Source organism: Bufo bufo, chromosome 2, assembly GCF_905171765.1.
Source record: "Bufo bufo chromosome 2, aBufBuf1.1, whole genome shotgun sequence".
Lineage (NCBI taxonomy): Eukaryota > Metazoa > Chordata > Amphibia > Anura > Bufonidae > Bufo > Bufo bufo.
This window is the reverse complement of record NC_053390.1, coordinates 195687009-195713141: the sequence shown is the minus strand read 5'-3', so window position 1 is coordinate 195713141 and position 26133 is coordinate 195687009. Positions and strand designations below refer to the sequence as shown.

The 26133-nt window shown below is 42.3% G+C and overlaps 1 protein-coding gene across 4 annotated transcripts in view; it reads right to left on the bottom strand.

The window, feature by feature from the left end:
* P2RX6 (purinergic receptor P2X 6) overlaps window positions 1–26133 on the bottom strand; it is a 98621-nt gene that overhangs the window by 23583 nt on the left and 48905 nt on the right. For 2 of the 4 annotated variants that reach the window (XR_005776137.1, XM_040416000.1), the window contains exons 1-5: window positions 8204–8337; window positions 5111–5264; window positions 3566–3637; window positions 2767–2842; window positions 897–981 (exon numbers count right to left, since the gene is read on the bottom strand). Coding sequence is in view for 3 of the 4 variants with exons in the window: in XM_040416000.1 (XP_040271934.1) it covers window positions 897–981; window positions 2767–2842; window positions 3566–3637; window positions 5111–5264; window positions 8204–8337 (521 nt within the window). In the remaining variant the exon portion in view is untranslated. Of the gene's footprint in view, window positions 1–896; window positions 982–2766; window positions 2843–3565; window positions 3638–5110; window positions 5265–8203; window positions 8338–26133 lie in introns of those variants that run through there. The other 2 variants (XM_040416001.1, XM_040416002.1) reach the window with 2 other exon arrangements.

The window sequence follows — 26133 nt, the reverse complement described above, 5'->3', positions numbered from 1 at the left end:
ATAGGGCAAAGTAGTTGTGGGATACTCAACTATAGGACCAACATCATCTCATGGATGGCATCCTTCCAAGGGGATCATTAAAGCTATGATACAAGCCTTAAGATACATTTGGGGAACCTTACACTAATAGGTTTACTGGTAAAATTACAGTGCAAGTCTTAATAGATTCATAAAGGGAGAGGGAAAGTAGTAGAATAATCAGGTCCACTCTTCCTACCCCTGCGGCAAATCTGACGCGTTTTACAGTACCAGCCAATGCATTCACTTGCTGCAGAAAAAAATCTGCTGTGTAAATGGACTTGAACTTTAAATCTGCAGCACGTCAACTTCTGATGCACATTTCCACTGTAGATTTCACCCTTTGCAATGCAGAAGGAGAAATCCACAGCAAAGCACAGAGTAAATTATGCTATGAAAAAGCTGCAAAATCTACAGTGGAATTCCCTGTAAAAATCTGCCTTGTGTGGCCGGACCCCCAGGGTGCTTTCACAAGTGCAGGCTCTTGTATACTTCCCATCACCCCTGATATAGGCTTCAAAATTGTGTGCGAGCACCATAGGCCTAGGAGCGGAATGGCTGTATCATATTGCTTCTCTATAATGGTGGCATTGATAAAATTCCCCACAACTACTCTTTGTCCGCTACACACCATAAGGCCTGGTTTACACAGGGCATTTTTATGCATTTTTGTTTTGAGGTATTGGAAAAGTACGTGTGCATTGGCCAGCAGTTTTGCTGGTTACCATGCAGCCATTGCATGAACGTGCGGTACTTGGCCACTCAGCAGCCGCACCGCGTGACCTTATCCTTACCCTTTATTGAGAACCTCTGTTCAATTTAAAACCTTTTAAAGTAAATTAGATTGAAAACGGTGAATTTACAGTACTATTAATTACCTGATTTTCTGTGGATTCTCAACAGGACACCAGCCATATATCTCGCATGTGAAATACGTTGTATCACACTTTCCTGTTTTAATACCTGCAAGAAAACAGAGAGGCGTAGGGCGGCCTTTCTATGCTGGCTACACTAGTTCAATGATTTTCGGTATTGCTCACACTACTTTGTACACTCTTATGTGAGATGACCAAAACCACTGCTGATCACATAAAGTAGTATGTTACCCACTGGAGCATGACTACCACTTCCCCACCAGCATCTGGTGTAGGCCAATCTTCATTATTGATGTGTGATGATCAGTAACATGGTTATGGCGGTACTAAAATGTGCAGGAAAATTATTTCTACTACTCCATGTACAGTTAGTGTGCAGTTTATGCTGTCAACGTCACAACATTCAGACACCTATAGTCCAACTCCCAAACACCTTGTCACAGCAAATGGAGTGGTCACTGTCCCATGGGTCAATGCAAATCTTTCAATAGACATTTGTCAGTAATCCTGGATGTATCTCTGAACAACCCAGTATAACAATAAAAGTGTAATTTTATCCTCTTTCCACATCTCTAACCAACCCCAAGTTACAATGCTATAAAACAACAAAAAGAGCAATATGTCACCAATCACCTGGAACTCCCGTGCTGATAATTCCCAGATCTCCCACTGATCTCTGTCCACCCAACCCATGCGATGACGTGTTGACACAACGTATGACCACTGCAGCCAATTACTGTCCGTAGTGGTGATCTCAGTGGTGTTCACACATCACTGCTATAAGCAGCGATTGGCTGTTGCAGTCACATGTTGTGTTAACACATCCTCGCTGGAGCTGGTTGAACAGAGACCCAGGAAGTGTTGGCTCCCAGAATATAGTGGTCCTATAAAACTATAAGGCCTCACACGGGCGAGTATTCCGCGCGGATGCGATGCGTGAGTTGAACGCATTGCACCCGCACTGAATCCTGACCCATTCATTTCTATGGGGCTGTTCACATGAGCGGTGATTTTCACACATCACTTGTGCGTTGCGTGAAAATCGCAGCATGCTCCTCTTTGTGCGTTTTTCACGTAACGCAGGCCCCATAGAAATGAATGGGGTTGCGTGAAAATCGCAAGCATCCGCAAGCAAGTGCGGATGCGGTGCGATTTTCACGCACGGTTGCTAGGAGACGATCGGGATGGAGACCCGATCATTATTATTTCCCCTTATAACATGGTTATAAGGGAAAATAATAGCATTCAGAATGCATAGTACAATAGCGCTGGAGGGGTTACATTTAAAAAAAATAATAATTTAACTCACCTTAATCCACTTGATCGCGCAGCCCGGCTTCTCTTCTGCCTTCTTCTTTGCTGAGTGCATGAAAAGGACCTGTGGTGACGTCACTCCGGCCATCACATGATCCATCACCATGGTAAAAGATCATGTGACTGACCATGTGATGACCGGAGTGACGTCACCACAGGTCATTTTCTTGCACACAGCAAAAAAGAAGACAGAAGAGATGCCGGGCTGCGCGAGCAAGTGTATTAAGGTGAGTTAAATTTTTTTAATTTTTTTTTTAACCCCTCCAGCCCTATTGTACTATGCATTCTGTATTCAGAATGCTATTATTTTCCCTTATAACCATGTTTTCATGGAAAATAATACAATCTACAGAACACCGATCCCAAGCCCGAACTTCTGTGAAGAATTTCGGGTTTGGGTACCAAACATGCGCGATTTTTCTCATGCGAGTGCAAAACGCATTACAATGTTTTGCACTTGCGTGGAAAAATCGTGCATGTTCCCGCAACGCACCCGCACCTTTTCCCGCAACGCCCGTGTGAAAGAGGCCTAAGATAGAAGAATAATAAACTATTTTACCATTTCCACTAATCACAGGTTCTCCTTCGGTGCAGTCTACGTCTTCACTACATCTGCCATCTAAAATTGTTGGACTCTTTAAGGAAAAAAACAAGTGTAGACTGAATTTAATGGCATATTACTAGCAGATGCACACCTTAACATGTTCATCATTAGCAAATTGTTGTGTAAGGTCTCCTGCACATGAACGTGTGCGCCCCTTGGCCGTGCTGCGGCCTGCAAATTGCGGGACGCAATACACGAACACCGACCGTGGGTCAGCCGCAGCGGATCGCAGACCCATTCACTTTAATGGGACTGCGATCCGCCCGTTCCGCAAAAAGGTAGGACATGTTCTATCTTTTTGCGGAACGGAAGTACGGGGCGAAACCCCACGTAAGCACTCCGTAGTGCTTCCGTAGGGTTCTGTGCTTCCGTTCCGCATTGATCTGCATCTGAAGTGAATGGGTCCGCATCTGTAATGCGGAATGCACACGGAACGGTACCCGTGTATTGCGGATCCGAAAATGCGGTCCACAATACGGCAACGGGACACCTACGGTAGTGTGCAGGAGGCCTAAAAGTGCAATGATTCTGGGGCCTGGCAATTAAAAAGGGTGGGACTGTGCAAAAAATATCCATTTTGACTCCTGTCCCACCACCATACCATGGGACTACATTTTCAATTTCATTGTAATATCAGATAATCAGCACGTTTGTTGTGAACTTTTTTTTAACCATAAGTAGTGACAGTCTCACAAGCAGTCAAATTACTGACACACTTATGGATTTTGAACTCCTAACGCAAGAGTCTTCTTACCTCTGGACATGTGCCCAATGCTTGTCCTGGTGTTGAGAGAAAATTTGTAACCAAAAACAGAACATTTTCTCCCTGTAACAAGAAGTTAATTTCATATGTGTGTATATATATACATAGACACACAGACACACAGACACACACAGACACACACCATATTTGGTCAGCCGTGGTGATATTTAAAAAGTTAGCATAGATATTCACATGACATGATCCAGCAAAATTTTTATTAAATGATCAAACATTTTACTTGACACAAATGTAAAAAAAAGATATTTATAAGTAGAGAATCCCTGAAATTTATGTTGCTGGATGAAAATTCTTGTGGAGCTAATGCATAAAAATCTCAAACACCGCATTACACTGTTCAAAATAAAGATTTTGAAATTCAATTGAAGCAAGATCTCGTTCATTCTCCTATACAGCTCTGAATTCATAACTACTATGCATTGAATAGGGCATTTCATATAAAATACTATTACAATATACATGCAATACCATATTGTTAGTTGTTTTATGTATATTACAGGGGCTTCCGCACACAAGCTCTGGCTCCTCCAATCGCTACACGGGGGAGCCGGAGCAACAGCAGAAGCTTTCGGTTTTCAGTGTGCTCAGATGCCATGGTCAGGTTTGACCACAGCATCTGAGAGGTTAAATGTCCACCATAGGGATTAACGCCGGACGCAGATATTAGCTGTGGGTGGCCGCTGTATGAAACAGGATCGGCCGCCATCTTTAAAGACCCGACATGTGACGTACTGTTATGTCACATGTCGGGAAAGGGTTAATCATTAATCCTTAATCAATAAATATTGAGGTCTGTTTTGTTGTTACAAGAAAAAATGGATTAAAATGGAAAATCCGCACCTCCATTTTGCTTTAATTCCTGTGGAATACCTAAAGGGTTAACAACATTTCTAAAATCAGTTGTGAATAGTTCGAGGGGTGCAGTTGGGGGAATTTGTGGACGATTTCTTTTATGCAAGCTCTTCAAAAAGTGACTTCAGAACTGAATTGGTCCTTAAAGTGGATTTTGGACATTTTCTTGAAAATTTCAAAAATTGCTTCTAAAATTCTAAACCTTTTAACGTTCTAAAAAAAAAACAACATTACCAAAATGATGCCAACATAAAGTAGACATATGGTGAATGTTAAAGGTATCACTATCTGTCTTAAAAGCACAGAGATAAATATTTTGAAAATAGTGAATTTTTCCAAATTTTCTTTAAATTCTGGTCTTTTTTAATACATAAAAGATATTTACTAAAATTTACGATTAACATGACGTACAATGTGTCATGAAAAAACTTTCTCAGAATGGCTTGGATAAGTAAAAGCATTCCAAAGTTATTACCACATAAAGTGATATATGCCAGATTCGCAAATTTAGGCTTGGTCAGAAAGGGGGCAAATGGCCTGGTCTGGAAGTGGTTGAACTATCTGTTAAGCTAGTCAGGCCTGAACACTATTACTATGATGATACCAGACAACTGAAAAATGGGTACAGAAACGTATCACATGGTTTGTCATAATGAGTGAACTTACCTGAGATGGCTTCACAAAGTCTGCTACATCCCATAACCTTTCTTGAAATTCCATGATATTTTTGGACACCGATGCCCCCTTCATTTTTGTTATCACAGAAATGTGTGGATCATTGTCACTTTCTTGGTATCCCTTTTTTATTATAAACACCCACCTGTTAATCAACAATGAATTAGGAATATAGTCTGACCACTAATAATATACAGTGGATATAAAAAGTCTTCACACCCCTGTTAAAATGTCAGGTTTCTGTGATGTAAAAAAAATTAGACAAAGATAAATCATTTCAGAACATTTTCCACCTTTAATGTGACTATAAACTGTACCACTCAATTGAAAAACAAACTGAAATCTTTTAGGTGGAGGGAAGAAAACAAACAAAAAAAATTATAATAATGTGGTTGCATAAGTGTGCACACCCTCTTATAACTGGGGATGTAGCTGTGTTCTGAATTATGCAATCACATTCAAAATCATGTTAAATAGGAGTCAGCATACACCTGCCATCATTTAAAGTGCCTCTGATTAACCCCAAATAAAGTTTAGCTGCTCTAGTTGGTCTTTCCTGAAATTTTCTTAGTCGCATCCCACAGCAAAAACCATGGTCCACAGAGAGCTTCCAAAGCATCAGAGAGATCTCATTGTTAAAAGGTATCAGTCAGAAGAAGGGTACAAAAGAATTTCCAAGGCATTAGATATACCATGGAACACAATAAAGACAGTCATCATCAAGTGGAGAAAATATGGCACAACAGGGACATTGCCAAGAACTGGACGTCCCTCCAAATTTGATGAAAAGACGAGAAGAAACCTGGTCTGGGAGGCTACCAAGAGGCCTACAGCAACATTAAAGGAGCTGCAGGAATATCTGGCACGTACTGGCTGTGTGGTACATGTGGCAACAATCTCCCGTATTCTTCATATGTCTGGGCTATGGGGTAGAGTGGCAAGACGAAAGCCTTTTCTTATGAAGAAAAACATCTAAATCAGGCTACATTTTGCAAAAACACATCTGAAGTCTCCCAAAAGCATGTGGGAAAAGGTGTTATGGTCTGATGAAACCAAGGTTGAACTTTTTGGCCATAATTCCAAATATCCTGTCTTCTATGGACATTGAGATCCTGATGTCTTCCCTTGTCCTGTGTAAGACTGTGCACCCTAAGTGATCTTGCTCACCATCGCAGGCGTGGTCTTCACAGGAGGTATCTGTGAAAGGACAAGGCACAGGAGCACTGTGTGGCAGTTCTTTTATCAAGAAACTGCTCTGACATGGCTGAAATAGGGAAGGACGTCCATTTTCAAGTGTGTTGGTGAGCATACTGTGGACTGAGGTTGGCTTGTGTGCTCCTCCAGGACAGACGACTCCTATGATGACCCATCCTAAGTCAAGTCTCTGGGCGTATGGAGCATTTTGGGGACCGTTAATCTGTCATCTAGCCTTATGAACTCGTAGTATGTCTCTTCCATGGAGTAAGGGATTTTGGGTCCAGTTCTGGTATCAGGTGAGCTAAATGCCTCAGGTGGGGGTGGTATGCCGCTACCTTTGGTGTAGGTATCTCAGACTGGTTGTCAGGTATGTGATTGCACTCCAGTATGGTTGGCAGTGACAAGCAGGTCAGACGCAGGCTGTGGTGTTCCGGTACTGCAGCTTCTGTAAACAGCTGACCCACAAAACCCTTTAAGTATAACAAATCATGCCTCTTGTTGTATATCTCCTTTATATGTCCATAGAAATCTGTAGTCCCACATAGTACCTCAGTGTGTCTCCAGTTTTGAACAGTGGTACTCAGGGGGTTTTATTATCACAAATTTATATGTAATATGCGAGAGAGAAAAAGTCAAGAGCTCTGTTCCCGTAGGGATTCCTGTGCGTCTCTCGAAAGGTCAAAGATGTCTATGGTATCACACTATGAACTATGAGATTAGTGTTATGAATGTTCTAGTTTCTATAGTAGGTAGGGATTCCTTCCCTGGGCAGTTTACAAGATTATATTTGTTTAGACCTATGCAGTGACCTAGTGGTTAACTGCTAAAAGATTAATGCTGTGATTCACTGCTAAAAGGTTTATACTCAGGTTTACTACTTTAAAATGTTTATTGTGGTAATGATCTGTGCAATGTGCATCCAAAAGGATTGGATGCATGTGGAAAGGGTTAATTGCATCTAGTGCCCTCCACACTTCTGTGCCTGCTGCTTGCATTTATACTGTAACTACTAGGGATGAGCGAATCGACTTCGGATGAAACATGGTAAAAGGTTTTTTACAGTAGAAATACATTTTTGAAGTGATTGCCTGAAGTCTTACGAGACTTCGCAAAGTAATAACTTCGGCTCACAGGAGCCAATACATTCTAATACGGTATGGAGCGGGAACTCCGTACAGAATTCTAACAAAGTTTTATGTGAATCGACTTCGGATGTTTCATCCGAAGTCGATTTGCTCATCCCTAGTTACTACCATCATCTGCACAGTAAAGAGAGTCTTTATTTATACTAACTAAACAGGACTGGTCATTGCCTTCACCATCCATCAGCCCCTACTTGGAAAACCCCTAAAATATATAAAGTATTACAATAAAACTTGGCCCTCTGATGTAGTTTATATGTGCACTTATTGAGGCAATCCACCTAAGAAATATATACAGGTGAACGTTTTTGGACCTATACCAGACCTTCTTCAGACATGTATTGCAGAAGCCAGTATAGCAAATGTGGAGAGAGCAGCCATGGATAGCGGCACACCGCTTAGGAAATGCTGCTAAATCTGGACTAGGACACTTAATGTGCACCTGAATCAATGAGTGCTGTATAACATGGACTTGGCTATTAATATTATCATTTTCTAAATTTCAATCAGGCTTCAATTTATGTCCCTATAGTTAATTAACCCTATTCTTTGGCTTTAATTATAACTCTAGGGAATCCAATGATAGACATAAATGATACATAGAAAACATAGTAATATATCTTCTTTTCTGTATCTATGCATTATATACCCATTCCCCTTACAGTAGACTTTTTATTCTCCCATCCTCCCATGTAAGACTCTTCTTAAACATAATGTTACTTCCAGAAAACCATATTTTACTCACCCAACTATATAACATAGAACGCCGAGCTGAAGCAGACGATGAAATACTCCAATCTTCCTATTTTTAGTCAGGACGTATTTCTCTGTCTTGTAATCTAGAAACGGTGGGAAAGATTTTGTACAGGCAGCTTCCATTACTGCTCCGCAGACAGAATGACTTTGCTGTTTCATCACATTACACCATGTTAGAGACAGCTCTGCGCTGCTGCATTTCATCTGATATTACGTTACATCATAGGACACACAATCGAAAGGCTGACTTTAGGGATGTTTTCAGAGTCAGTGTTTGAGCCTACACCAGGAGTGGGTGATACACAAAGATAAGGTGTAATGGAAAGATCTGCAGCTGTTCTTTATTTTGGTTCAGCACCTGGTTTGTTTTTTGTGTTTTTTTTAATTCCTGCAAAGGTTGTTAGAGGCGAGAAGCACACTGCATCTAACAACCTCTGCAAATAGACTCTGCAGACTATTTTGTGGAGAACATTTTCAAACTGTGTATGAATTAAGGTGTCACTTGATGGGTAGAGTCAACCAAAGGCTGTGTTGGACTGAGACAATAAGGTAAATGCACGTTTATGGAAATAGACTTTACTGCATATGGATGGGGTTAATTGCCCCTGGTGCCCTTCACACTTCTGAGACAGAGTGTAAGTTTATGGCAGATTGTTCTGTGTCTAAAGGATCCTGAGATGTAAATTATGCTGTATCGACAGAAAATCCACCCTGATGATTTGTGTTAAAGGGCATGTTTTCACTGTCTGGCCCTGTTGATCAAAGTTGAGAAGGTGCATCAGTTGCGCAGATAGCAGAGCCTCTAGGTGTAACAGTAACGCCCCCATCGCTCCTAGAGGCTCATTTATATATATTAAAACGTCATTCTTCTCAGCAATGCGGGCACATATGAACATGGCACCAACACAGATGCCTTCAGCTGCCAAGAACATATGTAACAGGTCAGCCAGTTTCATAGGTGCAAATCTGATGACAGACGCCCTTTAATACTTGAATGCACTCATGTCAGAGATTACCTACTGTTGTCTACTAGGCCACTGCTAAGGCCTGAGCCCAGCCATGATAACTGACTAATAAAATCAGACACCAATCTAAGGGCAAATGCAGTGGAAATTGTCCACACATATGGGGTATACAGATTTAAAAGTCAGGTATCACATGCAGAGGATATAGAGACTGAAGCCTTTCTTGGATATGTGTTTGACCACCAGTGATGTGATTATTTACTATTAATCCATTACACGGATCTGATACATTGTATCTCTATTTTTCCCTGATACATTGTGCATCCTATATAGACCAGGGTTCGCATATTGTTACATTCTTTGTTTTCTGAATATTTTTTTAATAGTAAATATATAGTGCAGAGTACGGTAATCAAAATCTATATTACTGATAATTACTCTATAAATAAATGTTATAACCTTAAAGGGGTTGGCAAACCCCCATCCTGGGCACAGCTGCAAAGGGAAGCATACTTACCTGCTCCCCAGCGTTTGGTCCTACCGCCTTTGCTCCCCAGCCTTGGCTGCCCCTGCTTGGATCCTCAGCTGTTAACATCCACTCTGACACCGCGGCAGCCAATCCCCTTGCGTCATGTCAGTTGGTCACAGACGTGTCAAAGCAGATGTTGACAAGCGGGGACCCAAGTGAGGCCGGTGAGGATAGGGAGCAAAGGAGCTGAGACATAGCACCGGGGAGCAGGTAAGTAGCTTTCCTTTGCAGGTCTGCCCAGGAGGGGGTTGCCAACCTATTTGCCTCAAAGGTAGCCCACCCATTTAAAGGTAAAAATGATTTTGCTGCATAGACCCTAAAACAGCAGTTCTCCTCGCTGCCTCCGCTCTCTCCATCTTCCGATTCCAGTGCTCTTTACATCCAGCTGGTTTGGTCACATGCACCACTCCAGCCAATTAATGGCTTCAGTAGTCATGTGGCCATAAACAGAGGCCGGGACCAGAGGATGAAGAGAGCGGAGGCTGCGAGGAGGCAGGTACATTTGAACCTTCTATTTTGGGGGGGCAGGATGAAGGAACTTGTTACGAAATAATTTTTACCGGAAAACCCCTTTAAGGTATAACAGTCATTTATTGGGTAATAATCAGTAAGGTAGACATTGATTATAATATATTTACTATGAATAAATATCAGATTAGATGAGGTTTGAGAGACGGTTATTACTTACTATATTCTGTTCCAGAGATGCTCAAACTGCGGGCCCTCCTGCTGTTGTAAAACTACAAAACCCATGCCCTGCTGTAGACTAATAGCTGTAGGCTGTCCGGGCATGCTGGGAGTTGTCGTTTTGCAACAGCTGGAGGGCCGCAGGTTGGGCATCCCTGTCTCTATTTCTTTTCTTTGGGATTATCAAAACCAGTGCACTGCTACCTGCGCTGTACACAGCTAGCCACCAACCCAAATCTTCACGGACATGACAACTGGGCAGCAGTCATTTGGCAGGCTGCATAGGCAATACTACAAGTGCCAACTGTAATCGTAGTGCTTGCCTGACAGGTGGCAGATGCCAGGAACACCAAGCTAAAAATATTCTTGGATGTTTCCTATTCAAAAGGGAGATGTCAACATAAGTCGATATATCTTTAGCAGTCAGTGGGGCAGTGACCACTGCAGCCTCATCAAATTTCTCATTTCCCTTTGGAGTACATCTGCTCTGAAATACAGTTATTTACCACTTATACTACATTATAAAAAGGCTAATTTACATGAATCGCCACATTGTCAGCCTGGGGTGTCATTCTACATCTACTGATATGTGTGAGATATACCTCTGATACCATGGTAAGCGAGGCCCAGCACTCCCCATTGAATTCTTTGGGGTCCTGCTGTTGCAAATAGTCAAACTCTGGTCATAGCAGCGTATCTCTTCATAGGTGAAGAAGTTATGGAAATAGGTGAGACTTGAACCTATCAGACATTAATGACATATTCTGTGGATGTGACATGTAAGAGCATCTCTTGAATATTATTGCAGCCACAGTGGTTCTAAGATATCTACACCATTAGTATTTCCATCAGAGTTATACATTATTAATTCTTATTCTGCAGCGCTTTACAGACATTACCGGAAAATAGTTATGGCCATTACGCACACAAAAAGTGCACCCAAGTCGGATATATAAGAAAACAATCTATTGGCCATAATCCAATAACAATATCCAAGGACTGTTGATAGTACTATTATTTAACCACGGAATCATTAGGTGCACCTATTCAATACCTACAGACTGGTTAAAAAACTTTTAACAATCTTGCGTATATAGTTCTATATTAATACATATATTTCGCTGTATTTTATTGATATTTTTATTTTTATTGATATGTTTACTGATGTTTGTTAACCTCTGATATTTTTAGTGTTCTGTGTCATCTCCGGATGTAGGTGTGCCCCACTATCTTTTTACACTTTGCATTCCTTTACAAGATTGGGGTATCTTTTTTTAGGGGGAGCACCCTTTTCCTTGTTAGTTGGAGGGCGAGCCATCCCAACCTACTATAATACTATTTCCGGTAATTGTTGATTCCTGCACATTGGCTTGGAGGAATTCCTGGAATTCCCATTACTGCATACAAAACAGCTTCAACTCTATGTTGGTGGGTTTCCTCCCATGAACTGCTCGCTTCAGGTCCTTCCACAACACTTCTATTGGATTAAGGTCAGGACTTTGACTTGGCCATTACAAACTTCAAAGTACATCTTCACGCTGTGGCTTTTTCTGAAGACCCCCAGATACGTAGTGGAAAAAATACTTTACCTGCATTTCGGTTCCATCACATCCCCAAAGGCTCTGCAAGTCCCGGGTCTTGCCGCATCAACATCCGCTTTGATGTGTGTCATGTGGCTTTTGTAACCAATGACTGGTAGCAGCAGTGACATTTCCCCCAATGTGTTATTTCTCTCAGTTACATGATGCATGGGTGACACATCACCAGTCATTGGTTGCAGTGGCCATGTGTCCTGCATCAAAGTGGTTGTTGAAGCAGGGAGCCCCGGACCTGCAGAGCCAATGGGGGAGTGATGGAGCCGGAGCTGTCCAAATGAAAGGCGGAAGCCAGTTCTACTTTACACCAGTTGATAAATGACCCCCATTATTCCAACGGCCTTCTGGCTTGTCCTGAGATCTTTAGCAAACTGCAGATGGGCAGCAATGCTCTTTTTGGAGAGTAGTGGCTTTATCCCTTTCAATCCTGCCATGCACATCATTGTTTGTTCAGTGTGATGGACTTACGAACATTATTTTGTAGCTAATGTGAGAAAGGCCTTTAGTTGCTTCGAGGTTACCTTGGGTTCCTTTGTGACCTTGTGGACTATTACACGCCTTACTCTTGGTATGATTTTTGCTGGTGGACTACTCCTGGTTTTCTGCCATGTACAGTATGTCAGAGTCTCTGATGTGTTTGGGTCTCTTGTACAGACAATGGAAGATGGAAGACAATGGAAGAGTGAACTATCTATAACCATTCCTCTAGTGCAGGGGTAGGCAAACCTCCGGCACTCCAGATGTTTTAAAACTACAACTCCCAGCATGCATACTTCCTCTGCTCTTCTCAGAACTCTCACAGAAATGAATGAGCATGCTGGGAATTGTAGTTTCGCAACAGCTGGAGTGCCGGAGGTGCTGACCCCTGCTCTAGTGAAACCAGTTGAATGTAGAATTCCAATGAGGGTGATGCAATGGATACCATTTAGATAATTTATTCAATGTACCTTGAGAAGTGACAATAGATGTCAAAGGAAAATCCTCTCTCCAGCTCTGTCATACATGTCTTACAAAAAGACTAAATGACACAGGATGTGAGCTCACAGAAGAGAAGTTACAGGATTAGAGGCATAATTCAATTGCATAGATAGCTTCATAAAACAAAATATAACAATTGCCACTAGATGGCAGCAAAGCACCCAAATACAGTGGATAAAGAATACACCGACTCACAGCTGATTGTCATCCCATTGATTGAAAACACCTGACTCTAATTCAAATTATCCGCTAATCCTTAACATTCACATACTTTTGCCACCCACAGAGATGTGAAATTGGATTATTTTCCTCAAATAAATGATCAAGTATAATATTTTTGAAAAAATTCACAAATAATGGGTAGCTTAAAGGGTTTCTATCACTTCGTATGCCATAATTAGTCTCTCAGACACTAGCGATCCGCTAGTGTCTGCTCTGGCCAACCATCCTAATATAAGAGCTTTTTGGGCAGCCGTTTTGCTAAAAAAATAACTTTTATAAATATGCTAATGAGCCTCTAGGTGCTATGTGGGCGTCATTAGCACCTAGAGGCTCCGTCTACCTTCATACACAGCCACCGCCCAGCGCGTCCCTCCAGCCCGCCCATCTCTGATGAATGCGATCCTCCGTGTGACGCAACGGACGAATTCTCGCGCATGCGCCCGTGCGCGGCTGTATTCGGCGCATGCGCAGAGAATGTCTGACCGCTTCCTGCTCAGACATCTCCACTGCGCCTGCGCCGATGACGTCATAGTGCTCCAAGAAACAGGCGCAGTGGAGATGTCTGAGCAGGGAAGTGGTCAGACATTCCTCTGCGCATGCGCCGAATACAGCCGCGCACGGCGCATGCGCGAGAATTCGTCCGTTGCGTCACCACGGAGGATCGCATTCATCAGGAGATGGGCGGCTGGAGGACGCGCTGGGCGGTGGCTGTGTATGAAGGTAGACGGAGCCTCTAGGTGCTAATGACGCCACATAGCACCTAGAGGCTCATTAGCATATTTATAAAAGTTATTTTTTAGCAAACGGCTGCCCAAAAAGCTCTTATATTAGGATGGTTGGCCAGAGCAGACACTAGCGGATCGCTAGTGTCTGAGAGCTAATTATGGCATACGAAGTGATAGAAACCCTTTAATAAAACTTAACATTTATTAATGTCGAGTAAAATAATAAGCCCTTTAAAGATTAAAAATGTTGCATTGAATGCAACTGATTAGCTGCATAAGTGTCTATAATAGCAGTGTAAAACAAACAAAGGGAGGGGACCAATAGCAGGGATAGGCGATACTAATAGAGTGAGAGGAAATGATGTATAGATAGAAGGACACACTGCTGGGTCGCAAACCCTGGGGTCCCTAGATCTACCTCCTTCCCCCCTCCCTAATGTGCTAGCCCAGTTGTCACCCTACCTAAACATGGACTGCCCAGCTTTGTCCGTCAGGAGAATCAGGTCCAATGGATCCTCAAAAAACTCTATTAGATCAAGAGAGCAAAAAGACTGACATACATCGAGGTTGTTATGCTGTGTCACAAGTTGGCTATTTGTGGCCTACAACACAGGTGCAATCAACACTCTAGGGACATAAAAATCCCTTATACAATTAATCACAACATGTCCCGACGCGTTTCCTCCGTGTTACCAATGCCTCAGGGGACTAATTCATGTATTTGTGACCACTAGATGTCAGGTCACATTCAAGTAAAGTGTATACAACAGACACAGGTCATTTATACTCCAGGTTGATACAATGTGATATAATCAGCCCAAGTTCCTAGTGACTACAAATATCTTGTCACCAGTCTGATCAAATGTCTCAATTGTAGGACTAGATATCGGGTCACCATACACTCCAAATGTATACACCGAACATAAGTCAGGTATATTTCAGGCTGCTATAAACAACTCAGCCCAAAGTTTTGGGACCACAAGTTCCTGGGTCACTAATCAAAAACAAGTATATCCAGTAAACACCCAGTATGATTATAGTCCGAGCTCATGTGATATGATCAGCCCAGATCTAATTCTATCAATGCTCATTAAGGTGTTAACTCCCATACATTGAATCAGCTATCCTGGTTAAATGTCACCAATGGATGTTATCAGCTGTTCAATGACGTGTGCACAAAATGCTTAACAGCAATGATATAAAGGCACAGAGTCACCATTAACTTATCTGCTCAATGATCGGTATCCATTGTACACAGACAAATGATGCGGATGTCTCTCCTCGGCGTCCTGCGTGTGGCAGCAGCAATGGAGGTACGTTCGCGGCTCATTTAAAAAGCCGCACTTCTCCGCCCATTCCCCGCCTATTCGCGTCACTTTGCATCATCCGACCGGGTCACATGTCAAAACATGTGATCATCTCCCGGTCACATGACCACCCGGCTCCAGGAAGCGTTCAGCGTAAAGGCATGTCGTCACCGCTAGGCAACCATTCAAGCATACAGACGTCTCCAAGGGGCGAGGACCTCATGATGTGAACGGTCAGTGTTCCTGCTGCCAAAGCTTGTCCGCTGTCTGGAGCCGCTATGAACTCTCAACGCCATCAATAGGCGGGTTCGTCGCAGTGCATTAGGTAGGCCGCGGGCAATACTAGTCCACCCCATACAGTGCTCCAATAAAATCATTATCCTAAGGGTTTGCAAAGTCCACAGACCCAGGATTATATATAGGAGTTTATAAGGCTGGTCCTTATGATTTCTGACATGGTAACAATTAACTATACGTTAACCCAAATTCAGCAGTTATCCTAGTATAGGACCCAGGCAATACATAATCCTCTGAGGTAAATCCAAAGTATATGGGTCTAAGGGCCTTTCACACCTGCGTTGTTGTGTTCCGGCATAGAGTTCCGTCGTCGGGGCTCTATGCCGGAAGAATCCTTATCAGATTTATCCTAATGCATTCTGAATGGAGAGAATCCGTTCAGGATGCATCAGGATGTCTTCAGTTCTGGAACGGAACGTTTTTTGGCCGGAGAAAATACCGCAGCATGCTGCGCTTTTTGCTCCGGCCAAAAATCCGGAACAACTTGCCGCAAGGCCGGATCCGGAATTAATGCCCCTTGAAAGGCATTGATCCGGATCCGGCTTAAGCTAAACGTCGTTTCGGGCGCATTGCCGCATCCGACATTTAGCTTTTTCAGAGTGGTTACCATGGCTGCCGGGACGCTAAAGTCCTGGCAGCCATGGTAAAGTGTAGTGGGGAGCGGGGAGCAGTATACTTACCGTCCGTGCGGCTCCCCGGGCGCTCCAGAGTGACGTCAGAGCGCCCCAAGCTCATGGATCATGTGATCACATGGATCACGTCATCCATGCGCATGGGGCGCTCTGACGTCATTCTGGAGCGCCCGGGGAGCCGCACGGACTGTAAGTATACCGCTCCCCCGCTCCCCACTACTACTATGGCAACCAGGACTTTAATAGCGTCCTGGGTGCCATAGTAACACTGAACGCATTTGGAAGACGGTTCCGTCTTCAAATGCTTTCAGTACACTTGCGTTTTTCCGGATCCGGAGTGTAATTCCGGCAAGTGGAGTACACGCCGGATCCGGACAACGCAAGTGTGAAAGAGGCCTAAGGGGACGAGGAAGGGACAGAGATGCGAGGGTTGGTGGCAGTCCAAGGCGCTCAGGGATCAATGTAGCAGCTAAATGACAGCTGCTCATTGAATCCCCTAGGAGCCACCGTTTTCAATTGGAAGATCCATCACGTTTCTCTCTGCAAGACCCTCCTATCCCAGTCCCCTCCCCGCCTTGGTCGTGGGATCACCTCAATCCCCATAAATCTAAGGCCAGAGAGATCACCACTATGTACCCCCATTGATGTGTTTTGCTAAGGGTATGTCTCTGTATTTTTTATATCGCCCAGATGTTCACCCACTCGTCGCCGCAGCTCACGGGTGGTCTTGCCACATATTCCAGGCCACACTCGCAGTTTACCTTGTATATCACACCCTTGGTGCGGCAATTTACAAAGTTCTGATTTGGTATGTTCTACCAGTGACCATTGCCACTAAAGGAGCGTCCCTGAACTATTTGTGGACACGCCACACAGCCACTGCAGTGAAAACATCCAACAGGACGCCGGAGCCATGTTTCCTTAGTATCTTGAATCTCACTGGAAGTGGCTGTGGACTAGGCGATCTTTAAGGCTGAGGCCCCTGCGATAAGTGACCTGTGCAGTTTCAGAGACTACCTTCTTGACAATCAGGGTCAAGTAGAAGAACATCCCAGTGTTTTCTCAGCACTTGTTTAACCTCTTCTGATGCACCATCAAAAGTGCCTATGAGGCGTATAGGACCACTGTCTATTTTTTTAGGTTTTGGATACAGTAGTTCATCTTGGTTGCTCTCACAGGCTCTTTTATATGCTGATCTGAGAACTGTGTCAGGATAGCCCCTCTCACGAAATCTGCATCGCAAGTCATTCGCTTGTTATCTGAAATCCCCCCAGGTGGAGCAGTTCCTCCTGATCCGTAGGTACTGTCCCACCGATACCCTCTTTTCAGGGGTTGTGGGTGGTGACTACTCCAATGCAGAAGCGAATTCGTGGAGGTGGGCTTCCTGAATGTTCTTGTTTAAATCATGCCCTCCATACCCCTTGATATTTCAATGTCAAGAAAAGGCAGAGTATTAATTTTAAATTCTGATGTAAATTTCATATTGATGGAATTGACGTTCAGATCCTGTACAAAGTCTGCAAAGTCCTTTTCCTCGCCCTTCCAGACGACAAAAATGTTGTCTATAAATCTGGCCCATGTGGTTACACATGAGATATGATTGCTGGGTACATCACTAAAAAATTTAATTGGGTTAGAGATATCCATCTCTTTGCCAGAAAACTCAGATGGCGGAAACATTTCGCCTTAATTGAGAGACGAGAGAGCAAAGAGATCGGTATCTCACCTGATATTTTACAGGATGCCCGTTTACTATTTAGTTTAAGTGATAGTATTCCCCAGGAAGGTAAGGGTCCTTTTACTTCCCTTAAAAACAAGAGCCTTAAAATGCCACCTCTGGGGGATCCAACCTGTATAGACGTTTTTGTCAACCAGGTATGCCGTGATCTGACGAACCTCACTCCCTCTCAATATGGCTTCAACTGTAGCAAATTAGAATATAAATCACTGCAAGACCTGGAACATAAGAAGGGCGTGACCATCAAACCTTCTGATAAAGGAGGAAACATTGTGTTGATGGACACGATTGATTATAAGAAGATGTGCCAGGTATTGCTAAGTGATAGAGACACCTATGAAAAGCTTAGTGGGGACCCGACTAAATTATTTCAGAAAGAACTAGCTCTTATACTACGCACGGCAAAGACAGAAAACCTGATTTCAGGGGAGGAATTTGATTTTTTATATAAGAAACATCCAACTGTAGCCACCTTTTACAGTTTACCAAAAATTCACAAAGGTGGCACTCCTTTAAAAGGACGCCCCATCGTATCAGGTGTTAATAGTTTGACCCAGAACACGGGGCTCTATCTAGACCGTATTTTGGCACCGTTTGTAAGGACACTGCCCTCATATCTGAGAGACACGAGTGACCTTTTGGGTCGTCTCGAGGGGGTATTTTTGGAGGAAGGTACATCCTTGGCTTCGATTAACGTAGAAGCCTTATACTCCTCCATACCCCATGCTACGAGGGGACGACAATTACGAGGGGACGACAATTCCATCCCCACAATTCATTTGTATTGCGTCTATTGGATTTTGTTTTGACAAGGAATTATTTTTTGTTCGACGGGGTCCTTTACCACCAGCTCAGTGGCACTGCGATGGGGAGTTCATGTGCCCCGTCGTATGCAAATCTGTTCCTGGACTGGTGGGAACGGACCCTGGTTTTTAGTGATGTACCCAGCAATCATATCTCATGTGTAACCACATGGGCCAGATTTATAGACAACATTTTTGTCGTCTGGAAAGGCGAGGAAAAGGACTTTGCAGACTTTGTACAGGATCTGAACGTCAATTCCATCAATATGAAATTTACATCAGAATTTAAAATTACACTGCGTGCAGAATTATTAGGCAAATAAGTATTTTGACCACATCATTCTCTTTATGCATGTTGTCTTACTCCAAGCTGTATAGGCACGAAAGCCTACTACCAATTAAGCATATTAGGTGATGTGCATCTCTGTAATGAGAAGGGGTGTGGTCTAATGACATCAACACCCTATATTAGGTGTGCATAATTATTAGGCAACTTCCTTTCCTTTGGCAAAATGGGTCAAAAGAAGGACTTGACAGGCTCAGAAAAGTCAAAAATAGTGAGATATCTTGCAGAGGGATGCAGCACTCTGAAAATTGCAATGCTTCTGAAGCGTGATCATCAAACAATCAAGCGTTTCATTCAAAATAGTCAACAGGGTCGCAAGAAGCGTGTGGAAAAACCAAGGCGCAAAATAACTGCCCATGAACTGAGAAAAGTCAAGCGTGCAGCTGCCAAGATGCCACTTGCCACCAGTTTGGGCCATATTTCAGAGCTGCAACATCACTGGAGTGCCCAAAAGCACAAGGTGTGCAATACTCAGAGACATGGCCAAGGTAAGAAAGGCTGAAAGACGACCACCACTGAACAAGACACACAAGCTGAAACGTCAAGACTGATTTTTCTAAGGTTTTATGGACTGATGAAATGAGAGTGAGTCTTGATGGGCCATATGGATGGGCCCGTGGCTGGATTGGTAAAGGGCAGAGAGCTCCAGTCCGACTCAGACGCCAGCAAGGTGGAGGTGGAGTACTGGTTTGGGCTGGTATCATCAAAGATGAGCTTGTGGGGCATTTTGGGTTGAGGATGGAGTCAAGCTCAACTCCCAGTCCTACTGCCAGTTTCTGGAAGACACATTCTTCAAGCAGTGGTACAGGAAGAAGTCTGCATCCTTCAAGAAAAACATGATTTTCATGCAGGACAATGCTCCATCACACGCGTCCAAGTACTCCACAGCGTGGCTGGCAAGAAAGGGTATAAAAGAAGAAAATCTAATGACATGGCCTCCTTGTTCACCTGATCTGAACCCCATTGAGAACCTGTGGTCCATCATCAAATGTGAGATTTACAAGGAGGGAAAACAGTACACCTCTCTGAACAGTGTCTGGGAGGCTGTGGTTGCTGCTGCACGCAATGTTGATGGTGAACAGATCAAAACCACTGACAGAATCCATGGATGGCAGCTTTTGAGTGTCCTTGCAAAGAAAGGTGGCTATATTGGTCACTGATTTGTTTTTGTTTTGTTTTTAGAATGTCAGAAATGTATATTTGTGAATGTTGAGATGTTATATTGGTTTCACTGGTAAAAATAAATAATTGAAATGGGTATATATTTGTTTTTGTTAAGTTGCCTAATAATTATGCACAGTACTAGTCACCTGCACACACAGATATCCCCCTAAAATAGCTAAAACTAAAACAAACTAAAAACTACTTCCAAAAATATTCAGCTTTGATATTAATGAGTTTTTTTGGGTTCATTGAGAACATGGTTGTTGTTCAATAATAAAATTAATCCTCAAAATACAACTTGCCTAATAATTCTGAACTCCCTGTAATACTCTGCCTTTCTGACATTGAAATATCAAGGGGTATGGAGGGCATGATTTAAACAAGAACATTCAGGAAGCCCACCTCCACGAATTCGCTTCTGCATTGGAGTAGTCACCACCCACAACCCCTGAAAAGAGGGATACCAGTGGGACAGTACCTACGGATCAGGAGGAACTGCTCCACCTGGGGGGATTTCAGACAACAAGCGAATGACTTGCGATGCAGATTTCGTGAGAGGGGCTATCCTGACACAGTTCTCAGATCAGCATATAAAAGAGCCTGTGAGAGCAACCGAGATGAACTACTGTATCCAAAACCTAAAAAAATAGACAGTGGTCCTATACGCCTCATAGCACTTTGATGGTGCATCAGAAGAGGTTAAACAAGTGCTGAGAAAACACTGGGATGTTCTTCTACTTGACCCTGATGTCAAGAAGGTAGTCTCTGAAACTGCACAGGTCACTTTATCGCAGGGGCCTCAGCCTTAAAGATCGTCTAGTCCACAGCCACTTCAGTGAGGTTCAAGATACTAAGGAAACATGGCTCCGGGGTCCTGTTGGATGTTTTCACTGCAGTGGCTGTGTGGCATGTCCACATATAGTTCAGGGACGCTCCTTTAGTGGCAATGTCACTGGTAGAACATACCAAATCAGAAACTTTGTAAATTGCCGCACCAAGGGTGTGATATACAAGGTAAACTGCGAGTGTGGCCTGGAATATGTGGGCAAGACCACCCGTGAGCTGCGGCGACGAGTGGGTGAACATCTGGGCGATATAAGAAATAACAGAGACATACCCTTAGCAAAACACATCAATGGGGTACATAGTGGTGATCTTTCTGGCCTTAGATTCATGGGGATTGAGGTGATCCCACGACAAAGGCGGGGAGGGGACTGGGATAGGAGGGTCTTGCAGAGAGAAACGTGATGGATCTTCCAATTGAAAACGGTGGCTCCTAGGGGATTCAATGAGCAGCTGTCATTTAGCTGCTACATTGATCCCTGAGCGCCTTGACTTGCCACCAACCCTCGCATCTCTGTCCCTTCCTCGTCCCCTTAGACCCATTACTTTGGATTTACATCAGAGGATTATGTATTGCCTGGTCCGATACTAGGATAACTGCTGAATTTGGGTTAACGTATAGTTAATTGTTACCATGTCAGAAATCATAAGGACCAGACTTATAAACTCCTATATATAATCCTGGGGTCTGTGGACTTTGCAAACCCTTAGGATAATGATTTTATTGGAGCACTGTATGGGGGTGGACTAGTATTGCCCGCTGGCCTACCTAATGCACTGCGACGAACCCGCCTATTGATGGCGTTGAGAGTTCATAGCGGCTCCAGACAGCGGACAAGCTTTGGCAGCAGGAACACTGACCGTTCACATCATGAGGTCCCCGCCCCTTGGAGACGTCTGTATGCTTGAATGGTTGCCTAGCGGTGACGACATGCCTTTACGCTGAACGCTTCCTGGAGCCGGGTGGGTCATGTGACCGGGAGATGATCACGTGTTTTGACATGTGACCCGGTCGGATGATGCAAAGTGATGTGAATAGGCGTGGAATGGGCGGAGAAGTGCGGCTTTTTAAATGAGCCGCGAACGTACCTCCATTGCTGCTCTGCCACACGCAGGACGCCGAGAGAGACAGCCGCATCATTTGTCTGTGTACAATGGATACCGATCATTGAGCAGATAAGTTAATGGTGACTCTGTGCCTTTATATCATTGCTGTTAAGCATTTTGTGCACACGTCATTGAACAGCTGATAGCATCCATTGGTGACATTTAACCAGGATAGCTGATTCAATGTATGGGAGTTAACATCTTAATGAGCATTGAATGGAATTAGATCTGGGCTGATCATATCACATGAGCTTGCACTATAATCATACTGGGTGTTTACTGGATATACTTGTTTTGATTAGTGACCCAGGAACTTGTGGTCCCAAAACTTTGGGCTGAGTTGTTTATAGCAGCCTGAAATATAACTGACTTATGTTCGGTGTATACATTTGGAGTGTATGGTGACCCGATATCTAGTCTACAATCTGAGACATTTGATCAGACTGGTGACAAGATATTTTGTAGTCACTAGGACTTGGGCTGATTATATCACATTGTATCAGCCTGGAGTATAAATGACCTGTGTCTGTTGTATACACTTTACTTGAATGTGACCTGACATCTAGTGGTCACAAATACATGAATTAGTCCCCTGAGGCATTGGTAACCACGGAGGAAACGCGTCGGGACATGTTGTGATTAATTGTATAAGGGATTTTTATGTCCCTAGAGTGTTGATAGCTCCTAGTGTTGTAGGCCACAAATAGCCAAATTGTGACACAGCATAACCAACCTCAAGTTTATGTCAGTCTTTTTGCTCTCTTGATCTAATAGAGTTTTTTGAGGATCCATTGGACCTGATTCTACCTGACGGACAAAGCCTGGGCAGTCCAATTTTTAGGTAGGGTGACGACTGGGCTAGCACATTAGGGAGGGGGGAAGGAGGTAGATCTAGGGACAACCCAGGGTTTGCGACCCAGCAGGTGTCCCTCTATCTATACATCATTTCCTCTCACTCATTAGTATCGCTATCCCTGCTATTGGTCCCCTCCTTTGTTTGTTACACTGCTATTATAGACACTTATGCAGCTAATCGGTTGCATTCAATGCAACATTTTTAATCTATGAAGTTCTCCCATGGGCAAATAAATTAAGAATGAATAAATTAGTATGAAATATCTATCTGTCTCATCTAATTTTAGTGATGTATTGTATTGATAATTACATATATGTATTTTATGTATTTTATGGATTTTTTATATCTTTATATATTTGTATATGTTTTTTAAACAGATTTATCTATACATGTACTCTATATTTGAGTACTAAATGGAACTTCTAATATGGGATCCATGTAGGAAGAAGTTGAATGAAAACGCAATGAAACCGCAACACATAAAAAATTGTTCCATTCAATTGCCACAAACAGTGCGCGGATTTTGATATTATTTATCGTTTCCCCCTTATTTACCTACTATCCTATTCTATTAGTAAGAACGAATAGTATAAAATTGATGATTAAAATACATTTTATGATGGTGTTGCGGTGACATATGCATGCGCGTGTGTATAACATACACATGTGAATTGTTTAATACATGTCTTACCGCAGTTTAAATTGTTTAAGCATATACTACCGCAGCTTGAATGTGATATACTTGGTTATATATTTAATCTATTTATTAATTAATAATATATCTATTTTTAAACCGGTTTTTATATTGAATATGATAAGTAAATCTACTTGCAACCTTTTTGAAGAGAAAAAATTACGTCACTTCCGACTCAAGTTAATTAATTTAATTCACACCGGATTTAGGTATATAAAGTCAGTCATTTCCATGGGTAGTTTAGCCACGATGAAGGAGTCGTAGTTAACTCCGAAACATGTTTGGTAATTACCCTATGGAATAAAGCATCACTCCGGAGGACTAAAAGCGCTAAGGAAAAGGCAAAGAAAAAGGAAATAAAGAACAAGGGATCGCTGATTTTCCAGCTTGAAAAATCCAAGATAGGCAGGATACCTGTTTGTTGGAGAGGTCGGCTGTTTGGCAGAGTTTACTCCTGTGAAGTATTTATTTAAACACAGAAGGTACGCATCACCGACCTGACCCCCAAATACAGCACAGCTATATGAAAAAACAGCGAGGATCCCAAAGCCGCACCACTTTAATTTGCTGCAATTGGAGCAACTATTGTTCACCACACGTGGGACGCCACCTGTGATTTATCAAAAGCCGACAATACTGCACTACAAACTGTGAGTAAAATTGTTTCGGCTCTCCTGTATTAAAAAGCAGCAATAGTGCACTGATTCAATATACATAGCGACTATTGAGTCGCAACATCGGCAGTGACTATTTATTTATTTATACATAAGAAAAATCTTTGTTTCAAAAGCCTTTATTCAAAAAGACTTGATTCAACCATCCAATTAATCCCATTTCCTGGGGTATCGTTTGGGTGAAAGAACCCATCTGGAAGGATATTGTCTACCATCTAACGAGTCCTGGTATACATACAGTTGAACTATTGAAATTACATAGATATCAAAAACGCAATATTGCTAATTTAGATATTATTATTATATTGGGTTTTATTGTATCAATAGTTTTTTCCATTTTTTAGTATTTTATTACTTTAAGAGTGTTACATTTTATGTATGTTTATTTAACAGCTATATCACTAATAAATAAATATTGTTATAATAAATATCCAGTGTGGTATCAATATTGGTGTGCCCTACCATCTTATTCTTCAATTTTACTACTGTTTTTGAGGATTGGGTGAATCCTCTTGGTAGGTGCACCCATTTCCATTCTTGAGCATTAGGTGAGCCCTTCTCTAAATACTTGTATTTTAACTATTTATTACCACCCACTGAGAGTGAGCTCCCTGTTGTTCAAAGAATGATATTTGGAGCCACATGGAAAATAAGCGTTTGAAAGTGGAAGCTTTCCACGTTTGAAAAAGATGATGATGACATATAGGTTCATCTAGTGAAAAAATCGACAGCAGATATATTTAGAGAATTAGAAACTCTACTGCAAAAACAGGTTGAGACAAAGATGGGAAATTAGAGCCCTTAAGCAGTATATCATACAAGGAATAATACCAACTGGACTGTTGTTATCCAAAACCCCAGCACATGATCTGTATAACACGGATTTTGAAAAAGAGTGGGATGATTTCCTGTATACACAATCCATTGTATTAATGGAAATGGTTATAAAAAGGAGATCCCAAATGTTGGAGCAACTAACAGTCCAGATTGAGGATTTAAAAATAACTATGACAAATTTACCTAAAAACGATGAATACAAACTATGGCAGGAAAGAATTTGTAAAAATATAGACAAAATTGAATATGATATAATTTCTAAGAAAGTAAAAAAATTTGGAACGCTAAAAATGTAAAAAAAGACCCAAAAAAAACAATACAAAAAAAAGACTATTAGTCAACATATAAAACCAGCTACCGAAAGAGATATAATTCATAATTTAGATCAAGGAGAATTTAATATACCTACCTCTAATAGGTATGAAATATTTTCGGAAAACCATTTTTTAGATCAAACTCCACCACATCACAAAGTAAGATCACGGCAGAAGACACCAAGACGATCACCACAATCACATCCCACACGAATAGAATCCCCAACACATCGGTACAACTTGAGACACAGGGATATGAATTTGGATTATCACTATCACAAAACTTATCAGCAACACAAACCTCGACCACCAGCACGATACGAGGAACACCAGAACACTCAAAGACAACAACACAAGGCACAAAGACACGAAAAAGGACACTACGTAGAGGATGTAGAAAGAAGAAATTACAATCACCATTACAATTAGATGATATAAATGCTATTGTTAATTTGAGCACGACTCCCCTCACTCCTTCACAAATAAAATTATTGAATAAGGGACTGAAATTTGCACCATCTAATCAATTAAATAAGTTTGACACAATGATTGGTATAGAAAAATATATCCGAAAATTATGTTTAAAGAAATATTTCATTAAAAATC